The sequence below is a fragment of the Podarcis pityusensis genome, assembly GCF_964106645.2.
Source record: "Podarcis pityusensis genome assembly, chromosome: 6".
Lineage (NCBI taxonomy): Eukaryota > Metazoa > Chordata > Lepidosauria > Squamata > Lacertidae > Podarcis > Podarcis pityusensis.
This window is the reverse complement of record NC_138030.1, coordinates 86,346,816-86,372,803: the sequence shown is the minus strand read 5'-3', so window position 1 is coordinate 86,372,803 and position 25,988 is coordinate 86,346,816. Positions and strand designations below refer to the sequence as shown.

The 25,988-nt window shown below is 44.2% G+C and overlaps 1 protein-coding gene across 4 annotated transcripts in view; it reads right to left on the bottom strand.

Annotated features, from left to right (window-relative positions):
* HMCN1 (hemicentin 1) overlaps positions 1–25,988 on the bottom strand; it is a 293,517-nt gene that overhangs the window by 182,600 nt on the left and 84,929 nt on the right. For all 4 annotated transcript variants that reach the window (XR_013988112.1, XM_081011980.1, XM_081011981.1 and 1 more), the window contains 8 exons: positions 23,627–23,748; positions 19,609–19,884; positions 11,506–11,647; positions 9,474–9,601; positions 7,840–7,953; positions 6,257–6,415; positions 4,721–4,915; positions 1,266–1,364 (listed from right to left, as the gene is read on the bottom strand). Coding sequence is in view for 3 of the 4 variants with exons in the window: in XM_081011980.1 (XP_080868106.1) it covers positions 1,266–1,364; positions 4,721–4,915; positions 6,257–6,415; positions 7,840–7,953; positions 9,474–9,601; positions 11,506–11,647; positions 19,609–19,884; positions 23,627–23,748 (1,235 nt within the window). In the remaining variant the exon portion in view is untranslated. The remainder of the gene's footprint in view (positions 1–1,265; positions 1,365–4,720; positions 4,916–6,256; positions 6,416–7,839; positions 7,954–9,473; positions 9,602–11,505; positions 11,648–19,608; positions 19,885–23,626; positions 23,749–25,988) is intronic.

Genomic DNA, 25,988 nt, shown 5'->3' with positions numbered 1-25,988 from the left:
TTTGGTGCTTTTGTTTTTGCTATTTTTGTGTTTTTGTTTGTGTGGCTTTTTCATTTTTGTGACTGTGGTTTGCTCTTCGTTTTATGCAACTCTGACTTGTGACTTCGTTTTTGTGACTTGTTTTTGTGTCTGGAACCCAGTTCAGCTACTGATTGATTGATTGATTGATTGATTGATTGACTGATTGTCTGGCTGTGGAAATGGATAAAAGCCCCCCATCCAAACAATGACTATCATCAATGCAGGTAAGAAAATTTTTTAATTTTAATTTTAATCATCTACAATACTGTCTTCTTTATTTTATAGGACAGTACATTGATTATTGCTTTCATTTTATGGATAAATGGTTTTGTTAGATAGTAAAATTCATGTTAAATTGCTGTTTTAGAGGTTGTTTTTAATAGTCTGGAATGTATCAATCCGTTCTGCATTACTTTCTATGGGAAAATGCACCTTGGTTTTAGAACGCTTTGGTTTTGGAACGGACTTCTGGAACAGATTAAGTTTGGGAACCAAGGTACCACTGTGTGTCTGTGTGTGTGTGTGTGTGTGTGTGTGTGTGTGTGTATTTATTATGAATGAAAAGGACTGCTCAACTACATCTGTACCAAACTTTCCTGCAAACAGACTGAGTAATTACTTAGCACTACGTTATTCAATTTATGAATTGGACTAACCTTTTTGATATAATATTTGTTTAATCTCGATATTTTATTTAAGCTATACTTGAATCTAAGTGTGTGTTTTTTAAAAAACAACAACAACAACAACACTTGCAGGAATTTTCTGGTTAAGTGCCTCAACATTAGAGAGATGACAGGAGAGAAATCTAAACAGGACACTATTTTTGCTCTGCTTTCCCAACAACTCATCACTAAGAAGTAAAATCTGATATGGATTTAACACAAATGTGGATTCTAGCATGTGCGCTGTTTCAGAGCCATCATTCAACCCACAATGGCCTGGTTTGCATGTAATGTTAAACCACAGTTTATTAAACCATTGTTTACTTGACAGTCTGAACACAGCCCAGTGGGGCTGCACCGTGACTTGTTGCATACAAACAAACCACACTTCCAAGCTATGATTGGTGACTGGTATTTAAACCACGGCTTATGTTAACCAAAGCTTAGCATTGCATGCGAACCTAGCCTATATGTAGAAGGCCTAGGAGAAAAATATTATTCTGTTTTGGATACAGTAAGAGAGTTGGATTGAAGTCAGGTAAACCAACCATAACAAATCCCCTGTTTTCAGTTAATTACCAAGTCCGGTGACAGTAAGTGTAGCTGGCCGTGAGACAATCTTCCCAAACTGGTTTTCAGCTTCACAGATGTAGGTCCCCTCATCACTGACCCACAAATCTAGAATTATACGAAAGGTTTAAAAAAACAAAAAACAGAATTAGCACTTCACTTTCCAGGAAAAACCCAATGTAGTCATATACAAATATAAGTAAGTTCAAATGTATCATAAGTATGTATTTTCTCTACATCCACAATATAGACTTAGGAGACCAAACTTTGGGATAAAGGTTATATTTATTAAAAATGTAACAGGATGGTGGAACTCTAAATTAACCAAACAGGAGTCAGCAACCTTTTTTAGCTGTGGGCCGGTCCACCGTCCCTTAGACCATGTGGTGGGCAGGACTATATGCTGAAGGGGAAAAAATGAACGAATTCCTATGCCCCACAAATAACCCAGAGATGCATTTTAAATAAAAGGACTCGTTCTACTCATGTAAAAACACACTGATTCCCAGACCGTCCGCGGGCCGGATTTAGAAGGCGATTGGGCCAGCTCTGGCCCCTGGGCCTTAGGTTGCCTACCCCTGAACCAAAGCAACCAAATTCAAGAGTACAGACAACTGAGGATTTTTTTTTTCTAACTCTGGTTAAGGAACCATCCCTCCAGTCCCCCGGGCAGTCTGTGTGTCTCCAGAAAAGGGGGAAAGAAGAAACGACTCCCTCCTTGTTAGGTGAGCCTTGGGTATAAACCCATCACATGCACTGAGACCCCACTATCTAGTGTTCACCCAATATGTGTATGTCAGGCCTAAAGGACACCCCCAAGTCCCCCCCCAAAAAAACCACATATAGCACTAGCAGATCCATCCCTGAAGGGTGCCCTTAACCCAATAATGCCTCATTATGTCTATAGTTTTTTCTCCCTCACTTCCTCACCTGCCCAGACTCAATGCTCCACAAGCAGTGAATCCCAGCCACTGTCAGGCTTCAGGGAACCCTATCCCTCCCACGATGGGATGCCAAGAAGCAGATAAACAAGAAGAGTTCTTACCAAGTAGTTTATTCAATATTCACAGAGAGAGACTAAGGAATGCGGTCTCTCTTAGATAATGGTGTTGCTTCAAGTAAAGTCCCACCCCCTCAGTCCTTCCTATTCTACGACAGCCTTGCTGATCTGTGCTTTCTGCCTCTGAGCTTTCTGTTCAACTACTCTCAATGCACGCCTGGTCCAGGAGGGGAGGTCTGGTAAGTTTTCTAAAGAGAGTGAATCTGTCAGGTGTCTCTCCCCTGGTGCTTCTTCTTCTTCCTCCTGCTCCCCTCCCAGTACCATATTTTTCACCCTATAAGACGCACCAAACCACAAGATGCACCTAGTTTTTGGAGGGGGAAAACAAGAAAAAAATTATTCTGAATCTCAGAAGCCAGAACAGCAAGAGGCATCGCTGCGCAGTGAAAGCAGCAATCTCTCTTGCTGTTCTGGCTTCTAGGATAGCTGTGCAGCCTGCATTCGCTCCATAAGACGCACACACATTTCCCCTTACTTTTAAGGAGGGAAAAAGTGAGTCTTATAGAGCAAAAAATACATTATTTCCCAGCTTCTGCACTCTGTGGCCTTTGAACTATGACATTCTCCAAACCACTGTTCTAAATCTATACTGTTTCCCTCTTCTCTGGAAAGTGCAGAAGAAGAAGAAGAAGAAGAGTTTGGATTTGATATCCCGCTTTATCACTACCCGAAGGAGTCTCAAAGCGGCTAACATTCTCTTTTCCCTTCCTCCCCCACAACAAACACTGTGAGGTGAGTGAGGCTGAGAGACTTCAGAGAAGTGTGACTAGCCCAAGGTCACCCAGCAGCTGCATGTGGAGGAGTGGAGACGCGAACCCGGTTCACCAGATTACAAGTCCAATGCTCTTAACCACTACACCACACTGGCTCTGGAGGAGGGGGGCACAGTCTCCACAATTCCTCTTCAGTCCAGTCCCTGACAGCCACTCCTCCAAGTGCCAATGGAATTAGTCCCGGTGGGGAAATGAGGGGATTCCATCCACCCATCCAAATTCTACTCAGTCCCTTCAAAGAGCAACTACCGTATTTTTCCGTGTATGAGCTTTTTTTATTATGACTAAATGCTAAAAATTGGGGTTCGTCTTATACACGAATAGTGCAGGGGGGGATGGGCAATTGGTGGCAGCCGCAAGCAGGAGATTGTGAGCGGCAATTGGACGGGTGACTGGTGGCTGCAGCAAGGCCTGCTGGCGATTGGCTGGTACTGCATCTATCGGGCTTGTGATTGGCGGCTGCTTGTGGCAAGCGGGCAGACGGTTGATGACTTTGGTGAGGCGTGCGATTGGCAGTGGCGGTCAGGTGTGTGAGCGATTGTTGACAATTCCCCCCCCCAAAGAAACTCAACAACTGTGGGCAACCCCCCCCCCCCAAAAAAAGCTTAACAACTCTGGGCAATCTCCCCCAATTTCCTTAATTTGGAGTCCCCCCAAATAGGGGTCATCTTATACACAGAAAAATACGGTAGTTAAAGCCCACACGCCATAAAGTGAGAGGTGGAGGTTGCCACGAAACAGCGAAGGCCACTGCACATTGCTTGGGCAGTATTTCTTTCTACAGGTACGCAAGGGTACTAAGTACCTGCACCTTTTTAAAAATAAAAATAAAAAATGTGGCACTTGCTGTAACAACTTCATGGTGAATATGCTAACCCATATTCATTTCTGAATTTAATCCAGATGCAATGTTTCTGAGTTTTATGGTGTTACTTATTGGATTTCCCAAAGGTCCGTATAGTTAAAGCTATGGTTTTCCCAGTAGTGATGTATGGAAGTGAGAGCTGGACCATAAAGAAGGCTGATCTTTATGAAGAATTGATGCTTTTGAATTATGGTGCTGGAGGAGACTCCTGAGAGTCCCATGGACTGCAAGAAGATCAAACCTCTCCGTTCTTAAGGAAATCAGTCCTGAGTGCTCACTGGAAGGACAGATCCTGAAGCTGAGGCTCCAATACTTTGGCCACCCCAGGAGAAGAGAAGACTCCCTGGAAAAGACCCTGATGTTGGGAAAGATGGAGGGTACAAGGAGAAGGGGACGACAGAGGATGAGATGGTTGGATGGTGTTCTCGAAGCTACCAGCATGAGTTTGACCAGACTGCGGGAGACAGTGGAAGACAGAAGTGCCTGGCGTGCTCTGGTCCATGGGGTCACGAAGAGTTGGACACGACTAAACAACGTTGGATTTCCCACGGAAACTGTGAATCCAGATTACATGGAAAAATAATATGAGATGGCATTCTTGACGAGGACAATATCGCGTGGACACTGTAACCAAGCCCACCATAAACTGCTGTGTGGAAGCGCCATGTGGAAGCACCCTACCTTAAATAACGATTTACATATTATGCTTTTTTCTTCTTTGCCTTTTCACACAGGTATATGTATATACAGGTATATGTCTACCTACTGTTAAAAGAAAGTCCGCCTGTTCTGAGTTGACTGATGGAACTAACTGCAAGATGCCTTGAGAAAAGCGGGGCGCCATCCAGTCGTTGCCACTTCACCTTTGGTTCCGGGTAACCATGAACATAGCAAGCCAATGTCACATTTGAGCCAATATCCACAGATTCATCACTGGGCTCTTGTGTGAAAACTGGGGGAGCTGTGAAGAGGTGTATACAGGGAAATGAACATCAGAGAATCAGTAACGGTCATATAGCTTCAGTATTTATTTTGAAATGACAGCTGAGTGACCCAAGCACTCCACTTTGATATCTCGTAACTTGCGGCAGCTGGGCCATTCAGTGGGATCCTATGAATGAGACGTTACTGGACAGGAAAGACCCTGATTCAAAACCATGCTTGGTCATGAACTTGTTGGATAGTCCTGACTAGCTCTCGGGTCAAATTCCCCAGTTGGTTAGCAGGGTCAACAGAGCAGCAGAGAGGACAAGCATTTTAACTAAAGTACTGTATTTTTCGCTCTATAGGACGCACCGGACCATAGGAGGGGGAGAACAGGGGGGGGAAATTCTCCCCCTCTCTGCTCAGCGCCCCGAGAAACGGAGCCCCTTCCATTTCTCCTCCCGCTTCGCTGAAGGGGCGCTGCGCAGAGAGGGAAAACTGTGCAGCGCCTCTCCAGCGAAGCGAAGCCTGGAAAGCAAGAGGGATCGGTGTGCACCGACCCCTCTCGCTCTCCAGGCTTCAGACGGCTATCCACAAGCCTTCGGAGTGCAGCGGGAACTCCTGCTGCGCTCTGAAGGCTTGTGGATAGCTGCCTGAAGCCCCCAGAGCGCAGCTGGTGTTCGCGTTGCGCTCCCGGGGCTTCAGGCTTCAGGCAGCCATCCGCAAGCCTTTGGAGCACGGCAGGAACTCCTGCTGCAGTCCGAAGGCTTGCGGATAGCTGCCTGAAGCCCCCGGAGACAGCGGGAGTTCCCTGCGCTCCAGGGGCTTCAGGCGGCTTCAGCGAAAGCAACGCAAAGCCTCCAGAGCGCGGGGGGAGCTCTCCCTCTGCGCTTCGGAAGTTTGCGTTGCTATCGCTGAAGCCAAGGAGCCTGCATTCGCTCCATAGGACGCACACACATTTCCCCTTCATTTTTGGAGGGGAAAAAGTGCGTCCTATAGAGCGAAAAATACGGTACTTTTTGAATGCTTGAATTACCGCATGAAATTGCACCTGATGTGATTGCGATGACAGGCGACTGGCAGCTGAACTGCCCCAACCACCTGTCAAATTCAGACCACAAAGCTGCTCCTGATTAGGATCTGTCCTGTGGAGCCATAAATGTCCCACACTCATGGTATAACTGATAGTATGTCATACTAATAAACTTAGAAACTAGAAGCCACCACCCACCAAAGATTGGAAAACCCCATTCCATTCGCACACATATCTCATTAGGTGCCAAACAATGTGAATGATACTAATCAACAATATGCATGAGTTTATTTTAGATCATCTTGCACAGTTTGCATGTGTCTATTCTGAAGCCATTATGCTTACAGCCAACATCCAGGGTTATCTTGCCAGATGCACTTCCTGCAATATTGGTTGCGACACACATATAGTCGCCAGCATCCAAGTCCTGCGTTTCCTGAATTTTCAGGAGTCCCCGGTGGAAGTCAATAATAAGAAAGTCAGATGCTCTCAACTCTAAATCGCCTAGATCCAGGCAAAAAGGAACAAGAGAGGGAAGTTAAAAACCTAGACTCGTTTCAATAAGTCAAAACAGTTTTTTCATTTCTTTTCGAAAGAGCAAAATGTCACTGATTCACTACAAGCATCCAGATGACTATAATGGCGAGAACATAGAACAGAACAAGGAGTTGTGTACCACTGAAGTACTATTTGATGCAACTGTAGTTCTCTAACGTTAACTACAACATTTACAACTTTCGAATTTGGGTCTGTCCCCATAAGCAGCTGAGTGGCAATTTCATTAGACTCGCTTCTCGCCCTCAATTCATGACACACTTCATTCACAGTAAGATGGCCTATCCATGTTAGCTAGTCTGTGATATCCATTTCAAGCTGTCCTTAAGTGCTACAGTTTTACCTCATGGGGAAAATTAGCTGCCCAATCAGATAACAAAACTGTATATAGGAATATCACAAGGTTGGCGAAAGTACAGAAATACCCTAACTCAGGGGTCTGCAACCTTTAAGACAAAAAGAGCCACTTGGACCCGTTTCCGAAGAAAAAAAAACTGGGAGCCGCAAAACTCATCATTATAAAAATAACTTTTTTGTCACTTTTTTATTATTTCTTTGTTTGACCCCTCAGAATTACTCCTCCTCATAGAAATAAACGTTAAATTAACAAGTTACCTTTTTGTGTGTGTGTGTTCTTCACTCCCCTTCAAAATAGTGACCAGCGTACATGCCCCTTACAATGTAGCGGGCGGGCGGGCGGGAAGGTGACGTCTGGACGGTGCGTGACTAACGCATGCACCGCCCCCATGCGACGTCACAGCCAGTACAGCGCCCGCACAATGCGCCTCCTCCCCTCGCTAGTATCCGCCCCGGAGCCGCGGCAAAGGTGTAAAAGAGCCACATGCGGCTCCGGAGCCGCGGGTTGCAGACCCCTGCCCTAACTCAAGAAGAGGAAGAGGAAGAAGAAGAAGAAGAAAAAGAAGAAGAAGAAGAAGAAGAGGAAGAAGAGGAAGAAGAAGAAGAAGAATTTATTATTCATTATTTATACCTCACCCATCTGGCTGGGTTTCTCCAGCCACTCTGGGTTTACCCAGCCACACTGGGCGGCTCCCAACAGAATTTTAAAAACACGATAAAACATCAAACATTAAAAACTTCCCTAAACCAGGCTGCCTTCAGATGTCTTCTACAAGTCAGATAGTTGTTTATTTGCTTGACATCTGATGTGAGGGCGTTCCACAGGGCGGGCGCCACTACCGGGAAGGCCCTCTGCCTGGTTCCCTGTAACCTCACTTCTCGAAGTGAGGGACCCGCCAGAAGGCCCTTGGAGCCGGACCTCAGTGTCTGGGCTGGGTGATGGGGGTGGAGATGCTCCTTCAGATATACTTATTTTAAAGAAGCTAGGCCAAACAAGATAAGTTTGGGAGAAGTACCTTTAAACCATTTAACCTGTGGAGGTGGGACTCCTGTACTTTTGCATTCCATTACAGTGGTGTCTCCAAGAGCAATAAGCAGTTCACTTTGGACTACCGTCAGTTTAGGAACTTCTGCAAGGGAACAAGATGAGAGACACTAAAATATGAAACTATTTGTCAACTTCTTTGGCAAACTGGGCAAGGTATATCCTGATTCTTAGCAATACTGTTCCAAAATGTAGTTGTTATAATGTCTAGACAATATATCAAACTGAGGGAGGGTCAACTGTCTCAAATATGATACTAAACTATTTCATAATAATTATACACTGGATGAAGTTGCCTTTTTTCTTTTTCTTTTTTGTCCACACATTCCACTTATTTGGCAGTAGAATCTAACCTGAATCCAAAATGTTTAATGGATTCTTATATGTGTGTGTTCACAAAGGAATGAATGGCCAGCAGCAATGGCTCAGTAAACAATACAGGAGGTTGAGGTTCTGACCCATGGTATCTCTAGTTGTTTAAAAGGGTTCTCAGGTAACCAAATTGAGAAAGACCTCAGTCTTGAAGAGACATTGGCGATCAAAATGAACAATAGGAGACCAGTAATCTGACTCCATACAGGTTTATTTTTATGTTCAATTATTCACAAACCTATCTTCAACATTCACACACTTTCAACTTTCTGATTAATTGTGATTAGCAACTATTAAAGAAAGTGTGGGATGTAATCCACCGAGAGCAGTCAAGTACAACATTCCTTGTTTTGCTAGAGTGGACATGCAAGGGAATGTTTGGTCCAGCCAGTCGGAACTTCCTGTTCCTCCTGGCCTGAAGCATCCTTTCTTGCATGTGACTAGTGGGTGGGCGTGACCTTTCCAGACCTGGTAAAAGGCCAAGTCACACTGTTTCTCTTTCTCTCTCTCTCTCTCTCTCTTTCAACCTTTCTGTTCGTCCTGCCTGGTTCCTGCATCACCTGGACTGTACCGCTGGCTGCCATAGCAGTTCCCCAGGTCATCTCCCAAACAGGGTAAACCTGTTTGTACATGTTTGTAACTTTAAGTCTAAAGTTCAGGCATCACACTGTGTTCTGCCTGATCATACATAAAACTACTTTTTGTTACTTATGAATAAGACTGTGGAGTCTTTCTTCTTTTAGGAGGGATTCAAAAGGGGTCTTATCAGGAATACAGTGGTACCTCAGGTTACATACGCTTCAGGTTACACACTCCACTAACCCAGAAATAATGCTTCAGGTTAAGAACTTTGCTTCAGGATAAGAACAGAAATCGGGCTCCGGCAGTGGCAGCAGCAGGAGGCCCCATTAGCTAAAGTGGTGCTTCAGGTTGAGAACAGTTTCAGGTTAAGAATGGACCTCCGTAACGAATTAAGTACTTAACCCGAGGTACCACTGTATTAGAATATATCTCAATCTGGACACACCAGATTGAATTGCTTATTGTCGTAAGAAACTCACACGAGTTTGCAAGCAGCTTTCTGCTGCCTAAGAAGGGGAATGTACTCTGTTAAGTGAAGAAACTTGCCAGCGCAAGTTAGGAAGGATATTAATAAACAATATATCCTCTCCTGCCACCCTCAACATTCCCACAGAAAGCAGCCAGCTACATTTTGTTTCTTATGATACTTGCCAATGTAAGTGAGGATAGACGTCTCCTTGGCCGTTCCAGCAGCATTACTAGCCAAACAGCCATACAGTCCTGCGTCTTTTTGGATTGCCTTTTTTATAGTTAAGGTGCCTTCAGGATGTAACCTATACCTGCGGGAGGAAAAAAGCATCCACAGAAACTGGAAGTGACTATGACAACTGTGATATTACGAAAGTTAAAACATCGGGGCCTCTTGGCAAGAGGGGACGTCCACAGATGTTCTATGGGTACAGAACATGTGCCCCCCACATTCTCATTCTAAATACGATTACTTTTATAATAGGCCACTTCAGAAAATATAAAAACATTCTGGAGGGGAAGCTAAGTGTATTTGCTATTTAGTTAACTACCATCACCAACATTTCACAGCTAACAAAAGAAGACATTGACTCCACAAGGAGCCTCTGAATCTGTCTCTTGTTTCCTTTTTGCCCAGGCCTCAGAAAACGCCAGAACAGGACCTATTTCAACAGCACTCTATCACCTGGTAGCCTACTGCACAGACAAAAAGGAAAAACAACAACACTTCTATTAACATGGGGATAATTTAAACTGCTTCCCTGTCTCTGAAAAATCCCCATAAAGGTAAAGGGACCCCTGACCATTAGGTCCAGTCGTGACCGACTCTGGGGTTGCGGCGCTCATCTCGCTTTATTGGCCGAGGGAGCCAGCGTACAGCTTCTGGGTCATGTGGCCAGCGTGACTAAGCCGCTTCTGGCAAACCAGAGCAGCGCACGGAAACGCCGTTTACCTTCCCGCCAGAGTGGTACCTATTTATCTACTTGCACTTTGACGTGCTTTCGAACTGCTAGGTCAGCACGAGCAGGGACTGAGCAAAGGGAGCTCACCCCGTCACGGGGATTCGAACTGCCAACCTTCTGATCGGCAAGTCCTAGGCTCTGTGGTTTAACCCACAGCGCCACCCGTGTCCCTCCCGGAAAATCCCCATAGTACTCTCTATTTGTGCCAGTGGAACACTAGTACGCAAGGAGAGAGAGGTGATCAGTATAACCCACGGGTCGGCAAGGTTTACCTCGCCTGGGCCGGATCACTCCAGCAGAGATCCCTCCATGGGCTGGATCGCATGCGCACCTGAGCGCGTACACCCACAATTTCCAGCATCTGCACAGAGGTGATTTTCGGCGTCTGCGCAGACACAATTTCCGGCACCGCGGAAGTGAGTCCCCATGCCGCACTGCTTTAGCTCAGCACACGGGGACTCACCAAGTGGGCGTCTTGATTCAGAGGTGGCTTGTGGGCTGGTTAAACAACCCCTGTGGGCCGCTTGTGGCCCATGGGCCTTAGGTTGCCTACCCCTGGTATAACCCTTCATGTAATTCAGGTAGCCACCTTCCTGTAATTCAGTGCTTTTTGGCAAGCCAGCATTATTTGAAATAGGGGAATTTATTTATTTGTTATATTTGCTAATTGCTCACAGAGTGAACCAATGCCACTTTAAGAATGATTAAGAATGCCCAATAAAATAAACCTAAAAATACAGCTACGGTATACAGATAAAAGCCAGGACTTACAGATCCCACCTCACTAACTACGTAATTTTATTTGTATGCGATGCCTTTCCACAGTTCTAACCATGCTCTCAAGGTGGCTTGCAACATGAAAAGAACACATAAATGCAACATGACAGAAGTAGTCATGATAAACGAATCGTTAAAAAAGGCACAACCCAACTGAACAGTAAAAGAGGCCACAATAACACCCTTCAAATTAAAGATGTTGCAAGATGAGAGAGCATTCCGTAAGTGGGGGCTGCCACTGAAAAAGCCTGATCTCATGTTGGCAACCTCTGAAACTCCCGGGGAAGAGGCACACACACAAGGGCCTCAGAAGATGACTGCAGGATCAAACAAGGGCCTTTGTTCATCAGATTTCACAACGCAACATTTTCAGTCAAGGATGTTTCATGACCACCCCCCTATACACACACACACACACACACACACACACACACCTACTTGAAGACAAGGATATGGGTAAAAAGATATGCAGATACCTGTGGGAGCCCATGAGAAACATATCGTTGTGTGTCCACACGACTGTTGGCTTTGGATAGCCAGTTGCAGAACAACCAATGGAGACCTCAGATCCTTCAGTAAATGACTGGTTCTTGGGTGAGACAACGGCCTTGGGTGGTTCTGTTACATAAAATGAAACATAAATATAGCTTTTCAAATGTTATCTTACTACCGGACATCTGTAGACAGGGAGTTTTTAGATGACTCCCCCCTCATCAACATTCTGAAGTGGTACAAATCCAGGAATAGCTTTATCATATTAGTAGCTCTGAGTCAGATCAGTATTCAAGCTCACTCAATAAATTCTCCTTATCGGCCAAAGAGCAAACAGTGCTGCATGATTTGCTGGTGTTGAGCCTGGTCTTTTACACGTATAAACATGTCCTCTAGCGTTGCAACATTGGCATTATCTGCTGGACCATCATCTTGAAAACTCCAACACATAAACAGAACACAATGGGATTATTGCGATTTGTTTCTTGAGCTATTCTTTGCAACTTGAGATTCAGCTGAGAGTCCCCTCCACAATTAGTTGGCGCTAATGCCAAAAGAAACAAGTTTTTAGGAAGAATTCTGCTTCCTAAATTCCAAATGGCTTTTCCATTGGGAACATACAATAAAGACCTCAGAGTATCAGCTTTCCACCATTTCTTTTCACATTTCAGCAGATTGTTATCTTTTCTTTCTAAACAAGGACATTGGTATGGCGATATTGCAAAACCATTGGCGCATAAATGCAAAGGCTTGCTTCTGGTGCTTTAATAGGCTAGTTTTATGTGCTTGCTGCAGGAAACATCAGTGTATCATAAAAATAGCAAAGAACTGATAAGCGAAGTGATGGGCTATGCTGAATCAGCAAAGCTAATGGCTAAAATAAGCAAATTTAACAATGTTTAGGAAAGAATGGAAGTCTTTTTCGGACTATTTAGAAAATCATTATAATATGATCGATTCGTGAGCAGGATTTGAACTGTGAGCAACAGAAAGAATTGGAGATTATTTTACTATGGTTATTATATTAAAGAGTGCAGCAAGGGGGTAGAATAAAAAAAACACCATGGAAAATGGGATGGGAAGTCAATAAAACGAAAGAAAAAAATATTATGTATCGGAATTTTATGTGAAATTTGTGAAAATTAACAAAATGTGTTGTTGTTTTTTTTTAAAAAAGCTACAGTAAACGTGATTTGCATGCTGTGCAAAGCACAAAGCAGTTTTAAATTGCTCTACAAATGGTGAGAGGAAAGACATAACTGACAGACTAATCAAGTTGGACTGGAATCAAATCCAGAGAGTTTATATATTCCATGTATATGGCAGAACTGTTTTGATCTGTTTTGCCATGTGGAAAGCTGCCGGGGCTATTTTTTAAACATTTTAAATGTTACCAAAACAGACTGGAGGATGCTTTAAAAGCTTTGCAGGTTTGAAGAAGATCTACTCTTCTGTTGACCTTAGGAAACTGAGATTGGCTCAAATGGGAGGACACACTGTGCCTGAAAAGCACCACTTCTGACAATACCCTGTTATTCTATTACGTAGTGAAGGAGGTACTCAGAAATAATAGATTAAGAAACACATTTTGCACATTATAGGGGTTTGTCCCGTGGTAAGTCAACAAAGCATGCTGCAAGATGACATCTGGCAGCGATTACCAGCTTTGTTTTCTGTCCCAGCAGTAGCCAGTGACACAACAAGGACAAAGACTCAATGGGGATGTTTTTCTCTCATGGAAAGTTTGCTTTCTTCATGAGGGGTGGAAAACGCCTCACATTCCACGAACAACATTGCCACCTTTTCCCAAATGCCCAACGTGCCTCTGGGGTAATCTTTCACCCGAAATATTTTGATTTTGGGAGGTTTACACACAAACACAAAGAGAGAGTAAAAATGGCCTCCATTTTGTTCTTGATGATCCTGGAGAGGGAGATAGTGGAACCAAAGTTATAGCTGCCCTGTGCTTTCCCCCTTGAAGCAAACTTGCCTCATTTGGGCTTTTAGTACCTCAGAAACAAAAGACATTTTGTTGAAAATGTCTTTGAAAAAAGACATTTGGGCTTTTAGTACCTCAGAAACAAAAAGCAAACAGGAAAGGTGTGGGGATCTGTTTGCATGAAGTAGCACTCATGTCGTAATTTGAAAGTTCTCAAAGGGTAAATCGACAGTCTCAAATGGCCATTGCTATTGCCTCACAGAAAGTGCTTCCCACAAGGATAAGCGCCATGTAGTTCCTGCTTTCAGAAAAGGTAAAGGACCCCTGGACGGTTAAGTCCAGTGAAAGGTGACTATGGGGTTGCGGCGCTCATCTCACTTTCAGGCCGAGGGAGCCAGAGTTTGTCCACAGACAGCTTTCCAGGAAATGTGGCCAGCAGGACTAAACTGCTTCTGGTGCAACAAGACACCGTGGCAGAAACCAGAGAGCATGGGAATGTCGTTTGCCTTCCCGCCGCAGTGGTACCTATTTATCTACTTGCACTGGCGTGCTTTTGAACTGCTAGGTTGGCAGGAGCTGGGACAGAGCAACGGGAGCTCACCCTGTCATGCGGATTCGAACTGCCGACCTCCTGATCGGCAAGCCCAAGAGGCTTAGTGGTTTAGACCACAGTGCCACCTGCCTCTGGTATCATTTGAGCACGCCTCATTTGGAAGGATTTGCCCAAAGTTGGGTTCCTCCCCCCCCCCTAGAATGTTGACTAAAAGATAGTTTTTGTTGTTTGTAATTGTTTGTAATTGGGGGGGGGGGACCATGGCTTATTAAAGGAACATAAATTGTGGCATTTACTCAATATGAAGGTGCAAATGTTTTCTGCACAAATTCTACCTCCTCTGAATAAGTGTTTTCTGGCTCTGGGTGCTTGGGTATTGTCAAGCACACATCTGACACAAATATTATCTATATTATTCTAAACCCACCACCCCAATACATTCGAGATCTTGTTGGAGTATAAAATACACCCCAAAAAATGTTAGTGTTATTTTTTCCCCAATTTTGGATGAAGGTTAAGCACACTCTATGTACTACTTGAGAATGGAATGTACCCATTTGGAGCATAAGGTCCACCCTGATAAAAATGAAATTGTTTTGGAGCAGAATTTTGGCATAGACTAACGGTTCTGATATCTTGTGAGGCCTCGAGATATGTGATTAGTAAAAGTTATTTATCATCCATTTTGTTCCCTGAAAACCGATAGTTAAAACTGAAATCCATGATACATTTAGCACTAGGATTGCATATAGTACAAGAATTACAAGAAGATCAACACAGAATTTTCATTTTGATTCGTGTGGTTTTTTAAATTCCACCGCTTGCTTGAAGGAGATCCAAAAGGGCAGAATTAGGCAGATACAATACATTCCCTCCTTATTTATTTCTGCTTTGTTCCTGGAATGGAACCTTGTTGAACCAATTCCTAGGAAAAACGGGTATTTACATAAACACATGCAGTACATTTTCCAACAGGAAAACGTTGTCTGGCACATATTTCCTTGGATCATACTTCATCAATATGTACTGGATTTTCTGTAGCTCAGTGTTAAGTGTTTTGTTGCAATATTCAAGCTTCATTCGTTAGCAGAAGCAAGGCAAAAACATTTAGAAAGATTCCAGGCGCAGTACAGTTAAAGCAGAATTTACAGTCAGGAGTTCAAGTGAGGTCTAATTGCATGTTACACTTCTGTTCAGTTTAATAATGCTTAACCACACTAAGGGCTGGAATCCTATGTATGCTTATCTCACTGAACTCAGTGGGACTCGCTTCTGAATACATAGCATTGCACTGTAAGTTCCATTAAAGTTGAAGTCAGCACTGGGATAAAGAGAGGAGGGATGTGGCAGCAAGGTCAGCATGGTGCAAAGGCGACAGCTGCACCAAATTGGCTCCACCAGCATGTTTGCACTGCGTCAGCCTCACTGGTGTGCCCGTCCTGCTCTTTGTCCCGCTATTTAAGATCATTTGTTGTGATTTCCTATCTTACAACTATAATAATAATATAATAATAATTTATTATTTATACCCCGCCCTTCTGGCTGGGCTTCCCCCAGCCACTCTGGGGGGCTTCCAACAAAATATTAAAATCCAGTAATGCATCAAACATTAAAAGTTTCCCTAAACAGGCCTGCCTTCAGATGTCTTCTAAAAGTTTGGTAGTTGTTTATTTCTTTGACATCTGGTGGGAGGGCGTTCCACAGGGCGGGTGCCACTACCGAGAAGGCCCTCTGCCTGGTTTCCTGTAACTTGCACACTTTTCATGTCATCACCAGACAAAATGTACCCTTCATGAAGTAATGGGGTTTTATGATTTTGCATATGCAGCACAGAAATCCATTTGGTTACAGATCCCACTAGACCAGTGGTTTTCAACCTGGGGTGCCTTGAATGATGGTCAGGAGTGCTGCAGGAGAGAGCCAGTGTGGTTAAGAGCGATAGACTCATAATCTGGTTCGCGTCCCCGCTCCTCCACATGCAGCTGAGGGTGACCTTGGGCCAGGCACGCTTCTTTGAAGTCTCTCAGCCCCACTCACCTCACAGAGTGTTTGTTGTGGGGGAGGAAGGGAAAGGAGAATGTTAGCCGCTTTGAGACTCCTTAGGTAAAGGTAAAGGGACCCCTGACCATTAGGTCCAGTTGTGACCGAATCTGGGGTTGCGGCACTCATCTTGCTTTATTGGCCGAGGGAGCCGGCGTACAGCTTCCGGGTCATGTGGCCAGCATGACTAAGCAGCTTCTGGCGAACCAGAGCAGTGCACGGAAACGCCGTTTACCTTCCCGCCGGAGCGGTACCTATTTATCTACTTGCACTTTGATGTGCTTTGGAACTGCTAGGTTGGCAGGAGCAGGGACCGAGCAACGGGAGCTCACCCCATGGTAGGGATTCAAACCGCCGACCTTCTGATCGGCAAGTCCTAGGCTCTGTGGTTTAACCCACAGCGCCACCCGCGTCCCTCTGAGACTCCTTAAGGTAGTGATAAAGAGGGATATCAAATCCAAACTCCTCCTCCTCTTCTTCTTCTTCTTCTTCTTCTTCTTCTTCTTCTTCTTCTTCTTCTTCTTCTTCTTCCCGGCCTCTGTCCCTCTTTCCTTCCCTCTCTCGTCTCTGCCTCCCAAGAGCCTGCACAGCTGTTTGTTACAGCAGCCCTGGCTATAGGCTCCCCAGGTGAACGGTGCCTCTGGGGCTGGCCAGGGAGTGCTTCCCAGGCCCCTGTGGGGCAATGTGAGAAGGCACCTCTCTGTGGGGCAGGGTGGCAGCTCAGAAACTGGGGCAGAAGCTACGGCTGCCCAGAGGACTCCCAAGGAGAGGGGAGAGAATAGGGGGCAGAGTGAACACTTCAGGAGGGAGGGTGTTTGAAAAAGGCCAAGAGGCTGCCAGCTCTGCAGGCAAGGATGACATAACTGGGCTCCTGAGCCCCGCAGGGGTGCCGCAGAAAGAACTGTGATAGGAATTTTATGCTCTTAGATATATGGTAATGTTCATAAGTGTACCAACCAAGCATGTACATAGATCAGCACATGAAGACCGACCTGGATCCATTTTCATTCCTAAACTGAGCAAATGTCTTCTCTGCAAGGTCAAAGTGGGAAAGCTCCCATTGTCTCTTTCCTCACAAATCCTGTCTTAAGGGCACATTTAAGATATGAAGAGGGTGTGAGCCTGTGACCTGGCCCAGGAACTAAGTATTTATCATTACAAAAGACTAGCCAGGCTCCCCAGGAAATCCAATCAAGTAACCTGCCAGACAGGAGATAAACAACGACCGGAGAAAAACAACACTCAAAATTTCTGTTTTAGACCGCCTTTCTGTGATGTAGGTATGATGTATCTGGGGGGTGGTCTTACGTTACACCCCTTCTGTGATGTATGTATGATGTTTCTGGGGGTGGTCTTGATCTACAGGGTGGCAATTTCAAAAGTCTTTATAAGGCCTTGTGCGCCATTTTTCTGGGTTCCTCCTCCTCTCCTGTGGGTGAGGGGAGCACCCTGTTGCAACAGATCAATAAAGATCAAGCTTACTAGCTGCTTTGCTTCTCAATATTCTCTGGTTGGCCTCTGTTATTTTCTCCTACCAATAGGGAACCTAATGTAATGACTCTATATGGGCTCTTGGATACCCCATAAGGGAAAAGGGCGATTTTTGTTTACAACAGAATGTAGTTGGTCAAGGGAGCCCTGGACTCAAAAAGGTTGAAAACATCTGCACTAGACACTTAGCGTACACAACTGGCCAGAGATGTAGGTGCTCACGAAGCATAATTATGCATGGTCTGAAATAATAGCAGGATGGCTGGTGTCCCTCCATCCCTCTCTCCAAATGACACCCACAACTAGCTGTTTTAACAGTGGGTATATATTTTGTTTAGGTTTTTTCCTTGCTCTTTCACATAGGTAAGTAATTGATCCCAGAAGAGAATGTTTACTAGAAGGATTAGAAATACCCCTTCGTCTTTGCCTCTTCCTCCGCAATCCTGCATTTCCTGTGGAAGAGGCAAACTTCAAAAAGGGCACTTAATGATCACCATTGAAGCCTGCTGTGAACAATAATTAGCAACCACAGGGCCTCCAGACATCTTTGTAGATCCACTAATTTAGGCGTGGGTTTGTATTTCAGGATAGCAGCTTTTAAATGAGTAAGGACTGCTCTGAGAGCATTTCCTGTTCCTATAAAGGAAGAGAACACAAAAGGAAAGGAAAATGCAGGTATTGAACAAAAAGCTGTAAAGTATGCAGTCTTGGCAAAATATTCGCTTCTCCCCTGACGAACTCCCTTTCAGTTAATAAGAAGGGCTCTGCTGTCAAGCTCGTCCCTTTTTATAGCCAAATATTATTCTTTTAAAATTCCTTTCAAGCTTCCCACTGAAAAAGGCAGCTGTGTCCTATTTTGATTTCTGAGCCTTTTCATTTTGTTAAAATAAAACTGATAAAAGCAGACAACTTCTTGGAGCAAGGGCAGAATGCACGCACAGTAAATGGGGGGGGGGGAACAGAACTGAATTACAAAGATTGTCCTACAATCCATCATATTTTTAAAAGCTACCCCCAATGAATCCTACATAATCACATCAAGAGAATGGAAGGCAGTGAATGTGAGCCTCCATTTTACAGAATCATAGAATTATAGAGTTCGAAAAGACTTACAGGGTCATCTGGTCCAACCCCCTCCAATGAAGGAATCACAACTACTTTATATTTTTAAAAGAGAAGGCTGTGAATGTCTATACTTTGAATATCACCATCAGCGCTTGGGGGAAAAGTAGAAAGATAGAATATACGTAAGATTTTTTAAATCGCACATATAAGTTGGAGGAATGCAGAAAAACACTATCAGTGCCGTGGAGGCAGAAAAGAAGACATCAAAAGAAAGTGGGGAAATAATAATTATTATTATTAATTTGATTTATATACCACTCTTTATCAAAAGATCTCAGGGCATTAGAAACACATTGCAAAACATCAATAATAAAAACATAATAATAAAAATACAAATACTGACAGACAGTCAAGTAATAAAATAGTTAATAACAGCGTTCTTCCCTACACTTTCACAGGCCACAGATTATTTAATAGCCATAAGGTAAAGGTAAAGGGACCCCTGACCATTAGGACTCTGGGGTTGCGGCGCTCATCTCGCTTTACTGGCCGAGGGAGCCAGTGTACAGCTTCCGGGTCATGTGGCCAGCATGACTAAGGTTCTGACGAACCAGAGCAGCGCACGGAAACACCGTTTACCTTCCCGCCGGAGCGGTACCTATTTATCTACTTGCACTTTGACACGCTTTCAAACTGCTAGGTTGGCAGGAGCAGGGACTGAGCAACGGGAGCTCACCCCGTCGCAGGGATTTGAACCGCCGACCTTCTGATCGGCAAGTCCAAGAGGCTCAGTGGTTTAGACCACAGCGCCACCCGTGTCCTAATTAACAACCATAGGCCTGGGTAAAGAGGAATGTTTTTGCCTGGGGTCTAAAGGCATGTCATGATGGCACCAGGTGAGCCTCTCTGGGGAAAGCATCCCACAATCAGGAAAATATGTAGCATGTTGTCTTTTTTTTTTTTCAAAAATGGGGGGAGAGGAGAACATTTTCCTGTTACCTTGCACTGTAAGGAAGACAGAAGCTACAGTGGAGCCACCTTCGTTGGAAGCCAAGCAACTGTACTCGCCGGCATCCGAGAGTTTGACCGCCTTGACTTCCAGTGAGAGGTTGCTCATCATTCGGACCCTGGAGGGCTCAAGCAGCTTGACGTCTCTGTTGTTTCTGTGCCAAGTGAGATTGTAGCGCACTGTGCTCACGGTTAAGCATGTCAACACGGCTCGATTGCCAGGAGTGACGGTGACGTTATTAGGAACCTGTACGATAGGTGGAGGTTCTGCAGAGAGTAAAACAAGAATAGGGTTTTTTTTCCACAAGTTCAATACACCAGGAAAGAGAAGGCAAAGCAGTGATTAGCATACTTTTCTGTGTATAAGATTAGGGTTTTTTTTACTTTAAAATAATGTTAAAAGGGGGGAGTCTTATATACGGGGGCAATCTCCCCCCATTTTCTTAATTTTGAGTCCCCCAATATAGGGGGTGTCTTATACATGGGGGCGTGTTATACACGAAAAAATACAGTAATTACTTGCTCAGGGGGAAACAGGATTATGTTTCATCCCAACATGTTCATGTGGCTGGGGAAACCCAGCCAGATGGGTGGGTAATAAATTATTATTATTATTATTATTATTATTATTATTATTATTAGTGGTGCAGTTCTTAAGGATGGATTACAAAGGAGACCAAGCATGCCATGGAACAGGGCTCCACGCAAATGGATCCAGCGAGAGTATAATTGTCTGAGAACAGATCTTCATTTTGTTGGTAATCCACATGGAATAATCCACATGGATTTTTGCATGTGTTTCTCTTATTTTTTTATTCCCTTGAAAGGGAAAACATGTTTCTTGCCATGCATCTTTAAAAATGTCAGAATATGAGCTCCACATCCCCACATCCTGGATTTAATGATGGATGAAGGTTTAATATCTTAGATTTTTAGTCCTATTCCTCTACTGATGTTGGGGGAAGGAGGGTTGGGGGAAGACAACAACTAATTCTTCTCATTCCCAACCCTCAAATTAGGAATGTTAGAAAAACTCTTAACATGCTGCGCAAATAAAACAGCATTTCCCTTACAAAATATGCGCTTTATCAGTGGGCATACATTATTTTGAGACCAGAGCCAGCATTCTTGACACAGTTTTATATTTCCTCAGAGCACGATTTGGAAATCATTTTCAACTACCCTTTACATTTTTATGAATAGCACAGACTAACAGCTGGTTTACTTCCAGGCAAATCTTCCTCACATTCAGAGCACGCTGCCATAGGTAGTAAAAGTACATGAGTTAACAAGCCATATGACATTTTCAGCTTTAATATTGCAAGGGTTGGGGAATAAATGCTTCAAATGTTTGTTGTTTCTGCCATGGAAGAATGTTGACCGGATTTCAGCCATTTCATATAATTAAGGGCAAGAATAATTTCTGATCCACTGTGTCAGAGAGTCTAATAAAATGTAAAACGTAAGTTGGGAAGAAAGATTATCCTGGGAGAGTGGCAAGGGTATATATCTAGCTCTTGGTTTCTAGTTTTAGTTATAAAAACAAAAAAAAATCTGTAAAAACTTTATTATTTCACATTCATTCTTTCTTATGAGTTGCCTTTAGAAAGATTTACAGTTCCTAAAACTAAACAGACCCTGTAAGGACACAGGAATGTTCATGCCAGCACTGATTTACAAGTCCACATTTATCTTTGCATAACAGAGTTCCTTTGACTCTGAATTCTTCTGAGACATTTATAGACATTTCGACCATATGTTAAAACTCCCGTTGAACAATATTGAGCTGACCTTGCCTCTTTGACTATTATATTTGGAGTCAATGTGGGTTTTTTTAACTGTTACACTTTTTTTCTTTGTTGGTTGAGAAATTGTATATCATATTATGAAAGCCTCAATCCTATGGTTGCTTTCAGAACACCTCCTTATTTATTTGTTGTTGTTGTTTAGTCTTTTAGTTGTGTCCAACTCTTCGTGACCCCATGGACCAGAGCACGCCGGGCACTCCTCCTGTCTTCCACTGCCTCCCGCAGTTTGGTCAAATTCATGCTGGTAGCTTCAAGAACACTGTCCAACCATCTCATCCTCTGTCGTCCCCTTCTCCTTGTGCCCTCCATCTTTCCCAACATCAAGGTCTTTTCCAGGGAGTCTTCTCTTCTCATCAGGCGGCCAAAGTATTGGAGTCTCAGCTTCAGGATCTGTCGTTCCAGTGAGCATTCAGGGCTGATTTCCTTAAGAATGGATAGGTTTGATCTTCTTGCAGTCCATGGGACTCTCAAGAGTCTCCTCCAGCACCATAATTCAAAAGCATCAATTCTTCAGCGATCAGCCTTCTTTATGGTCCAGCTCTCACTTCCATACATCACTACTGGGAAAACCATAGCTTTAACTATACGGACCTTTGTTGGCAATGTGATGTCTCTGCTTTTTAAGATGCTGTCTAGACAGCATCCTTATTTATAGTGATATTCATTTAATGTATTTGGAATTATATGCAAGGGTAAAAAAATAGGCTTCATCGATATATGGTTCACTGAAGTGGTTAAACTTCTGAATGTTGACTGAGTGGATATTCCTGCAAACAATTACTGTACCTTCCAGCAAACAGGCAGGTTCTGGTTCTCAAACAGGGAAGTTACCATACCAAAGAAGTCCAGCAGGAGAACCAGATTTTAGTGAGCCAAGAAATGGTTTCTCAACCTATTTCCTGTCAATGAGTATAATGCATGTGGCAGGACAGGCACTCATTGATGCCACTCCTTACATGAAGATTTCAACTTCATCCCAGACAAGGATTAAGGTGGCCAAAGAAACAGCTGCTCTGGAGGAATTATCACATGTGATCTGAAACAGCCATCTAAAATAAGTATACCTTAGGTCCTCAACAACCGGTGTTCAGAAGCATCACGCCTCTGAACATATGGAGGGAAGTTCAGCTAACAGAGCTAATAGCTATTGCATTTGCAAGTTCCTGTGGGGGGCGAAGTTTTCATAACGATCAATTTATGTTGTGATCTGCAGAGATGCCCACCACCTAGGAGAGGTGATTGCTCAAGCAAAGGGAGGCAATAAATAAATAAATGTCAGCACCTTGGAGAGAGATTAAGGTGTGGGTTTCAGGACCACGGATAGTGCTCCTGCAGCAGAGAGGCTAAATGTAAATACAGTGGTACCTCGGATTAAGAACTTAATTCATTCTGGAGGTCCATTCTTAACCTGAAACTGTTCTTAACCTGAAGCACCACTTTAGCTAATGGGGCCTCCTGCTGCCACCACGCCACCGCTGCACAATTTCTGTTCTCATCCTGAAGCAAAGTTCTTAACCCGAGGTACTATTTCTGGGTTAGCGGAGTCTGTAACCTGAAGCGTCTGTAACCCAAGGTACCACTGTACAGTGGTACCTCGGTTTAAGAACAGCTCCCTTTATGAACGATTCGGTTTATGAACTCCGCAAAACCAGAAGTAGTGTCCCAGTTTGCGAACTTTACCTCGGTCTAATGAATGGAAGCTGAACAGTGGAAGGGCACCGGCGGCAGGAAGCCTCATTAGGGAAAGCGCACCTTGGTTTAAGAACGGTTTCAGTTTAAGAACGGACTTCCGGAACGAATTAAGTTCGTAAACCAAGGTACCACTGTATATAAGCAGGATCCTGAAGGAACTGGCTGAGTTTTATATCAGGGGGCGGGAATTAATTAGCTGGAGACCTCCCCCCACAATTCTGCCTTCTGGCCTGATCCAGCAGGGATTTTCTTGTGTTCTTATAATTCGCCTAATTCTATTTTTCAAAGGCTGTCTAAGACAGTGGCCCTGGCTGCATCCCGCAGTACTGAATTTCGTTAAGTTAATTACGCAGTCGTCCAAGCAGTCCATTATCTTTTGTTGGGTTGCATATTCGCTACACAACCTGGAATTCATTAAAATGTCATCAGGTTTGTTTTGCAGAATCGAATCTCCACAAATCGGGAGTGAAATGGATCCCTCTGGAAATGAGATAGTAAACGTCACTAACCTGACACATCCAGGAATGTCTGTGCACGGCCAGTTCCTGCACTGCTGCTGGCAATACATTCGTAGTAACCCTCATCCGGCAGAGACACCTTAGCGATCTCCCAGTTCACATTAGCAGAGTCTCTGTAATAAATAATAATAATAATAAACAACACTGGGATTCACCTAATGAGCCCTCTCAGTGGAAGCCCAGTGTAGGGTCTTCCACGCAGGCAATGGGACTTCCCCTGCTCCTCTCACTTGCCCCTTGAAATTGTCTTTGCAGGATTGGGAGAATCCCAGACCAGCACAGAGGGAGATGAGTGGGTGTCAGGAACGTGGCCCCCCAGAGCACAGGGGAAGAGTTAGACTCAGAAACTGAACTAAGTGAACAAGGGACCAACTCTGCAGACGAGAGATGGCTGACAGAGTCGAGAAAGGATAGTTTGACCCCCCTTCCCGGGGAAAACTCAGTTAGATCTCAAGGAGAGGAAGAGTTGGAAGGCAGCCAGAGAGTTGCTAGACAATCAGTAGATAAGCAGAGGTCTGAGTCTTTGTAGAGTGGAAGTGGGGAGGGGGCAGGCCAGCCTCTCGATTCCCGTTCTAGGCGACTGGATAAGATCAGAGGGCAATGGAAGGGAAAGAGGGGAAAGGTTGGAGTTTGGCATCCTTCCTGCTGCGGGAGGGTGAAGATTCAGACTGACCAACTATCATAAATGCAAACAGGCAGGAAGCCGTGCTCTGGATGTGTTTTTTTTGTAAATAAACGTACATAAAACTGCCAGAGAGTCATTACTTCTTATCGGGGTTGGCTTGCCTGCCAGATATCATTACAGTGGGGATGGTTCTGTCTGGCAAACTGGCATTCTTGTTCATCAAGCACAATATAGAATTCCATCCCGTATAAATGATTTGCAATGAAGGATAAAGAAGTTAGGCTGTAGTTTATAAACCTCCATCCCTTCCCCACTGCAGTTACAATGTTGAGCTGTGGCTGTGGGTATCTGTACCCTAAACTAGTCCAGGAGGAACTGGAGACTGAAGCCAGAGAACAACAGGAGAAGCTACTGCTCTATAGACCAGATACAAGTAGAGTTTCCGCTCTATAGACCAGATCCTGGTATTTATACTCAAGGCTTAGGACAGCCCAGTGGCTCCATCCTGTTTGCCAGTTCTACATGACGTATTTTTAATCTTTGTTGGAAGCCGCCCAGAGTGGCTGGGGAAACCCAGCCAGATGGGCGGGATACAAATAATAAATTATTATATAGGTAAAGGTAAAGGTACCCCTGACCATTAGGTCCAGTCATGACCGACTCTGGGGTTGTGTGCTCATCTCACTCTATAGGCCGAGGGAGCCGGCGTTTGTCCGCAGACAGCTTCCGGGTCATGTGGCCAGCATGATTAAACCGCTTCTGGCAAACCAGAGCAGCACACGGAAACGCCGTTTACCTTCCCGCCGGAGCGGTACCTATTTATCTACTTGCACTTTTGACGTGCTTTTGAACTGCTAGGTTGGCAGGAGCAGGGACCGATCAACGGGAGCTCACCCCGTCGCAGGGATTCAAACCGCCGACCTTCTGATCGGCAAGTCCTAGGCTCTGTGGCTTAACCCACAGTGCCACCCGCGTCCCAAATTATTATATATTATTATATTATTATTACACTACCAATATTTCTCCAAATTGGGTTCCCAGCTGTTGTTGGACTGTAACTCCCATAATCCCTGACCGCTGGGTTCTGCTAGCTGAGGATGGTGGGAGTTGTAGGGTAGCAACAGCTGGGGACCCATGTTTGAGAAACACTGAACCTCTGTAGCAGGGCTGCCAACTGATGGGGAGAAAAGGTTGGATTGGGTAATATAATGATGGCTGACTGGGAACAGTTATGGACCACAGGTATGAAATTCACGGCATGTAATGCCCTAAGAGAAAATTTAATGAAAATGATTTATAGGTGGTACATGACACCAGTCAAGCTTGCAAAAATTTACCATTTGCCCGAAAATAAATGTTGGAAATATAATGAGACTGAAGGCACATTCTTTCACCTTTGGTGGACATGCCCAAGGATTAAGACATTCTGGGAGATGATTTATAATGAAATGAAAAAGGTATTCAAATATACCTTTCTGAAGAAACCAGAGGCCTTTCTCCTAGGCATGGTCGGCCAATTGGTGCCAAAGAAGGATAGAACTTTTTTTATGTATGCTACAACAGCAGCAAGAATACTCATCGCGAAGTATTGGAAGACACAAGATTTACCCACCGGGAAGAATGGCAGATGAAGTTGATGGACTATATGGAATTGGCGGAAATGACTGGCAGAATCCGAGACCAGGGAGAAGAGTCGGTGGAAGAAGATTGGAAAAAGTTTAAAGACTA